A 6924-nucleotide genomic window follows, 5' to 3' on the forward strand; every position below is an offset into this window, starting at 1 on the left:
ACATATCGCAAAATTCGTGATTTTTTTTTTTTTTGTGAAAATAATCGACCGAACTCAAACTGGTTCTTTTCGGGTTAGAAAAAGGACTTCCAGACCAAAAACTGTACATTCGGTTGAAAAGTTTGCTGCTGTAGCGCAAAGTGTTGCTAACAACCTTAAACATCGTTATCTGGACGTTCTTAACAGCTTAACGACGCTCAGTATGAGCGAGTTCTTGAAAATTTAAGTTCTCGTATGTCAGACTGCAGACGTACTCATGGTGGATATTTAAATTACTTACTTATAACATATAATTATTAAGAGCCGTGTTTGAAAGAAAAATGCGAAAACTGAAAGATCTACATTTTCACATGTTTTATTTACCCTTTACTTACATATACCTATGTACTCGTATAATGATCGATATATTACAAACTATAGAACTCTTTTTGCTATCACATAATTATGACTCTTACGAGCACGCGCACTCAACCACTCGCATATCAGTCCATGTTGAGATTTTCAGTTTTTCGCTGTCTTTTTCGTCCACGTGTAAAACTTCGAGTTCAACTAGTTTTGATGGTGCACAACAAGGACGCGGTGCGTGCTCACGATTTTGCTTCCAAATTAGGCTCTGTAACATGGCGTGGTGGTGGGCGGGGTTATAACGCGGCGGGCAGCGGCCGTGGCAGTAGCCAGCGTCAAATACCTTCGGTTGTATTATAAATTCGAAACCTTTGAGTTTTTTAAATACTACTTCCATTGTGTGTCGGCAGCAGCGCTGATTGGTCTTGTGGCAACTGTGTTTGTACAGCGCAGGATTAGAGCCATGTCGGCCATTCGCCAGTATTGCAACGTTATGATGGTGATATATCGCCTTAGCGGACTTAGAATATTTATTCGATCTTATCTCTTTGTAATTTAAGCCAAACCGGCCAATTATATTTAAAACTGGCATTAATTGTGCATCATATGTTTCAGAATTAGTGACATTGAACGAAATGTAGTTTAGTATGCGTACACCAGCTCGCTGGCAGTTGTCGCACTGTACTTCGAGGCCAAGGTTGGACTGTTGCTCGCGTAGCCATACTTCTACAGCTTTTGTCACATCGAATTGCAACCACTGGCTTTGTGTACCGTCAGCGAGACTTGGGTCCACCTTGATTTCCACTTTGCGACTATCGAGAAAAACGCGTTTGCCATGCCTCAAACGTTGATATACCTTTAAATTTAAAATATGCTTGACAGACACATTTTTACTCACTTTCTGCTTACCATTTTTGACGCCGTCGGTGCTACAAGAGTGATTATTTTGTTTAGCAGACTTGGCAGCTAGGGTTGAGCTATGTATAACCATAAGTCGAATATTGGCCTCCTCGACATCGCCGGGATGCAGTTCATTAATATTTTTTTCCAGTTCAAAATGCAAAACCATTGCAGTTCTGACCTTTTTTTGCCGGCGCTTCCTGAGGCCACGCTTAGTCAGCTCGTGTTTTAAAATGAAGTTGTTAATAACTGTTTTTCTTTCGGCATCAATATTATTATCTAAAACGTTGCGTTTTCGGCGTGAATACTGTTCGAATTCCGTCGTATTTGGTATGATACTAACAATATGCAACGGCACGTTTTCTATTTCCCACTCAATAGAATCTTGAATCGTATATGCCAACTCAGCCAGTTCTTGCCGCTTACGATCATGTATACGTTGAAAATACTCTCGATACTTGCTCACATACTCCCGTTGACTTATGTTAACCTAAAACGACAAACGAAACATTGAGACCAACGAAGACTTAAAATAAGATATATTACATTTATAACAGAGAGCTTTTTTCATAGAGTTTTAAGTATTACCAAGCAATACAAAATGTAACACACATTACTAAAGATGTATGCACCAATCTTATCTTATCCTACGTTCTCCGAATTCCGAATGGTAGTCACGCACCAACCCATTCGGCTACGGCGGCCGGCTACATTAATATATATCAAACCTAATAAAACTTTGTTCTATATGGTGTCATCCGATCGGAATGAAATTCTGGTATATTGCTGTAAATATACCGCACATAGTGTGCAAGTTTGTTTGGACTCTGGAGTATAAATATTTGTAAAAATCATTTTTCAAGTTCTTTTTTGCTCATTTTCAGAATGTACGAGTATATCATCAATATGAAAACTAAAATTTTTGTTTATTTGAACGAAGTAGGAAGCAACGAAAATCGAGGAGGAACGAGGCTAGGAATTAATTGAAAATGTAAGGTTCGTTCCTGATGGGATTGCATGCTGATTTGAGTCTTGAAGAGTTCAATAACGATGTTGATTATGATTACAGTCTCCATCGTCAAGCACTAATAACAAAACTCGTAAGACTTCTCTAATTTGGATCATTGATGCCGTTCAGAATTTGAACAATTTCAAATTGAGTAAGGAAGTGTTTTCCAAAAGCTGCGTGGGGCATCTTCCTAGAAAATGCTAGATTGTTTCAATTTCATTTAAGATAGATATAGATCAGTTTTTCTTATACAGTCCGTTTATCATAATGCACCCACTCCTCGCTTTAAAAATCAACGAAATTCTGTGCCTATTCAAACAGAGCTGATTACAGTGAATTCTCTCTTTAGTATATTGCCTCTGCACAGTTTTTGGCTTCTGTAGGAATTCAAATTGCCGAATGACCGACAACATTTTGCAAGACATTTGAATGTGCATTTCTATGTTCCCTTGACAAAAGAAATTTTATTTAATTCATATTGTCAAAAAAACTGAAATGTACATTCAAAGATATCTATGCACATATATTTGAATTATAAGCGCCAACATTTAAAATCAAAGTAACTTAAATGTTCGTTGCTTTAATTTAAAAAGAATATTACAATATTAACAAAATACATTATAAAACGACCATACATTTTGGTGCATGCGTTTTAGTAAATTTAAAACTTTATACAAATTTGATGAAAATTGTTGCTAACTACCCCTCGATACCAATGTCAACACCTATTAATTATAATATATACACATCCACAAACCCATGCAACTCATTTGGATGATCTGCTATTCTTATACATAAATCCATACAGCATAAAATAATAAACCACACTCTAACACTTTTGATATAATTAGTATACAAATACAGTCCGTACTCAAATAAACAATTAGTTCCATCTACCTTTCACCAAACAAAAACTTCAATACCAAAAATCTTCAAGATATATTTGACAGCTTGCAAACACCAATTTTAATTACAGGTGACTTTAATAGTTGACATCCAAACTGGGGATCCCCCAAAAGCAACAGCAGAGGTAATAAGCTCTTTAAATTCGTTAGTTAATCAAGACTAATTCTTTTGAATGATGGCTCACCAACCCACTTTACAACACACCATACATTCACTCTTGTTGATTTAACCATAGCCTCACCTTCCATAGCCCTCCCTACAAAGTAATTGGCAAGTAGAATCCTGCCTTTTCGGCAGCGACCACTTCCCAATAATCACAACCATCTTTAACAACCAATCAAACACCACAATAAATATCAGACCCAGGTTTAACCTGAATAAAGCTAATTGGAAAAAATTCAGCACCCAAGCGAATATATATTACTATGTCAAGCTAAACCACACATCAATAATACAAATAAAGAAGCGGCCAGGCTACACAAAATCATACTCCAAAGCGCAAATGAAGCAATCCTTCAAACGAACTACAATACGAAAAAATGTACCCCTTGGTGGAACAAAGAACTCGAAAGATTGAAGAAAGATAGAAATCGTTTTTGGAATAAAGTAAAAATACACATAATAACTGAAAACATAATAAGCTACAAAAGAGCAAACGCTCTATTTAAAAGAGAACTGGTGCTTTCCATTTCAATTCAACCGGGCTATTCGGGTCAGGTTCTTCGATTTCGATGTAACTCAAATATGTTGCTCTCTGGTCGAAATAATGAGACATGTATTTTTTTGTTCGCCCGAAAAAAAATTTTTTCAAGTTTTATCGGCAATATTGTTTTTCGGCTCAAAATCGATTTTTTTTAATTGTATAAGAATTTTTTTTTTAAATGCTCATAACTTAGTCAAAAATTAACCGATTTTAATAACTTTGGGTTCAAAATGATCGCCATTACTCACATGAGCGATTTCATGTAGAAACAATTGCAAAAACGTAGTTGAAAATTTTTTTATTTTGCAAAAACAAAAAAGATTCGAAACCTTTTCGAAATTCAATATTTCAAAATGTGTATTTTTTTTTTTAACTTTTTCCAAATCAAGAGAACACCTCAAACTTCAATTGAGCTGAATGCCCAGTAGCTAAAATGAGTTGTTTTTGAGTAATGAATTTTTGAGTAAAAATCCTGTTTCGCACTTTTTGATTTTTGCAAAATAAAAAATCCTCAACTCCTTTTTTGCAATTGTTTCTATATGAAGTCGCTCGTGCAAGTAATGACGATCATTTTGAACCCGGAATCATTCAAATCGGTTTATTTTTGACTAAGTTATGAGCAATTAAAACACATTTTTCTTATATAGATTCTTTCCATTTCAATTCAAAAGGGCTATTCGGGACATGTTCTTCGATTTCGATGTAACTCAAATATGTTGCTCTCTGGTCAAAATAATGAGACACGTATTTTTTTGTTCGCCCGAAAAATTTTTTTTCAAGATTTATCGGCAATTTTGTTTTTCGGCTCAAAATCGATTTTTTTTAATTATATAAGAAATTTTTTTTTTTAATTGCTCAGAACTTAAGTTCTTAAATTATCCAAAAACAAGGCAAGGCATAAGTTTTACCCCCATACACCCACTGGACAGTTATGGCACACTATACGTCGATTATGCGGCTTAAAACCACACCTTCCGATACACAGTATACTCCTGCAAGATCCACAACCAATTACAATAGCCAACTCATTTGGAAAATACTGGTCAAATGAAGCCAGCGACACCAACTTTACAGATCATTTTTAGACAACAAATGGTCCTCCTTAATATCAATCAACAGCTTAACCCCAAGCAAAACTGCGCTCCAAATAGAAAGCGATATAACTCCAATAGAACTCTCCATAGCTCTGGCAAAACTTAAGGGTCCCACGGCGGCCATGAAAACCCCTTTACTCTGTCTTTATAAAAACATTTTGAGCAATCAAACTCCTTAAATGTACAAAAACAGTCTCGTCCGCCCTATACATAAACCAAAGCAAGATAAATCCTCCATCAAATCCTACCGTCCAATATCCTTGAATCCGGTCTGCGCAAAATTATTAGTAGTAGCTAATGGTGGTTTGTTTCCTGCAACAAACTACTACATAGCCAGAAAATCGAATTTAGAAAGGGTAAATCAGTGTCTGATTATATAGTATATCTAGACCATCAGATCACGTCCTCCCTATCCCAAAAAAAGCATTTGTCAATCATCTCACTCGACTAAAGCATATGATAAAATCGGAGTACACACCATTCTAGACCAGCTTTTAGAAGGGAAAATAGGTCCTAAAATATTAAACTACATCAAAAATTTTATGACAAATAAGAATAGATTCTCTCGGCGAAACATATCCACTCCAGAATGGGATACCCCAAGAATCCCCAATTTCAGGCATACTATTTCTTATAGCATACCACATACTCAGCAACATTTTATCATTTATCAAGAAATAGACTTTCTGGCTTACGCAGACGATTTCTTAACCTAAAAATATTAGGTATCGAATTTAATAAAAGATATAGATGGGAAGCCCACTTTTCAAAACTTTTCAACTCACTAAATAAACGTTTGGACATAATAAAATCCCTTTCAAGCCCAAAACTTAACGCTAACACTAGTTCAATCATTGCCACTACCAAATCTTTAATCGAATAAAAATTTATTATGGATTATACCTTTTTGGCTATTCCCCTAAATCAAATATCAACAAACTCAACTCATTACTAAACTCTGCTATACGAATCGCCTTAGGCGCATACCGTACTACACCGACTGGCAACATGACGTTCGAAACAGGCGTTTGCCAAAACAAAACTTTGCAAAAACCTAATCGTTAATGACCAGTCAACACCTTCCAAACTAACACACAAAATAATTTCTAAACGAAAACACAAAATTCAATCAACACTCAATCGCATAATAGAAAAATCTCTGGAATTAGATATTCCCATCAATAATAAACCTAAGACCATCACCCGATTTAGCGGATGGCAACTACATTTCAATGCTATAGATGCATCACTCCACCATTGGAAAAAAGACCATACGCCTTCAACAATATTTGAAGAACACTTCTCAGAATTAACCTAGAAACTTATAAAAAAAAATTCAACTAATCTTCACAGACGGTTCAAAAAGCGCAAACCAAACAAGCCTCAGCGTTATAGGTATACAATTATAAAATATTAATCAGCAAAGTCTTACCTTATTACAGCACAAATTTCGCTGCAAAAACGATAGCCATATTTGAAGCAGTACAATATGCTGGCCAAACACCTGGAAAATTTGCAGTTTGTTCCGATTCCTTAGCCTCATTAGAAACGGTAAAAAATATAAACAATAATAATTACTACACACACTACATAAGAAACTGCTTATTGAAATTGCAATATAAAATCGAACTCATATGGATAGAAGGACACGCGAAAATCAAGCGCAACGAACTAGCTGATTTAGCAGCAAAATAAGCACAAAACCGCCCCCTAACTACCACATTCGAACAAACATCTAGAATATTGATGGAATGGTTGCAATTTTCAAAACAAAATTTTAATTTTATTTGTTTGATAGATATTTTGTATGGATATAGAGGAGGAGGTAAAAGGAATTGCAATGGAATAGATCAAGTTACATTTACACAAACGTGAAAAATTACGAAACATTTATCAAATTCATAAAAGATACATACATATGTTCAATTTCGATTGTGCATCAGACGTTAATAAGTCAACAACACTAA

The 6924-nt window shown here is 35.3% G+C and overlaps 1 protein-coding gene across 1 annotated transcript; it reads right to left on the reverse strand.

Annotated features, from left to right (window-relative positions):
- Positions 1 to 330: 330 nt before the first annotated feature.
- LOC129250062 (bone morphogenetic protein 4) lies at positions 331 to 6500 on the reverse strand. The gene is made up of 2 exons (XM_054889705.1): positions 6390 to 6500; positions 331 to 1735 (listed from the first exon to the last, which is right to left on the reverse strand). Exons 1-2 carry the CDS (start codon positions 6498 to 6500, stop codon positions 452 to 454), a joined length of 1395 nt encoding a protein of 464 aa, XP_054745680.1. The 3' UTR covers positions 331 to 451.
- Between the last annotated feature and the right edge of the window lie 424 nt (positions 6501 to 6924).

Source organism: Anastrepha obliqua, chromosome 6, assembly GCF_027943255.1.
Source record: "Anastrepha obliqua isolate idAnaObli1 chromosome 6, idAnaObli1_1.0, whole genome shotgun sequence".
Classification (NCBI taxonomy): domain Eukaryota; kingdom Metazoa; phylum Arthropoda; class Insecta; order Diptera; family Tephritidae; genus Anastrepha; species Anastrepha obliqua.

Coding starts and splice junctions, on each gene's coding strand:
- LOC129250062 (XM_054889705.1), bottom strand. CDS start 6,500: ATGAGGCTAAGGAATCGGAACAAACTGCAAATTTTCCAGGTGTTTGGC. Junction 1,736..6,389: donor GAAATTTGTGCTGTAATAAG/GTAAGACTTTGC, acceptor TTGTCGTTTTAG/GTTAACATAAGTCAACGGGA.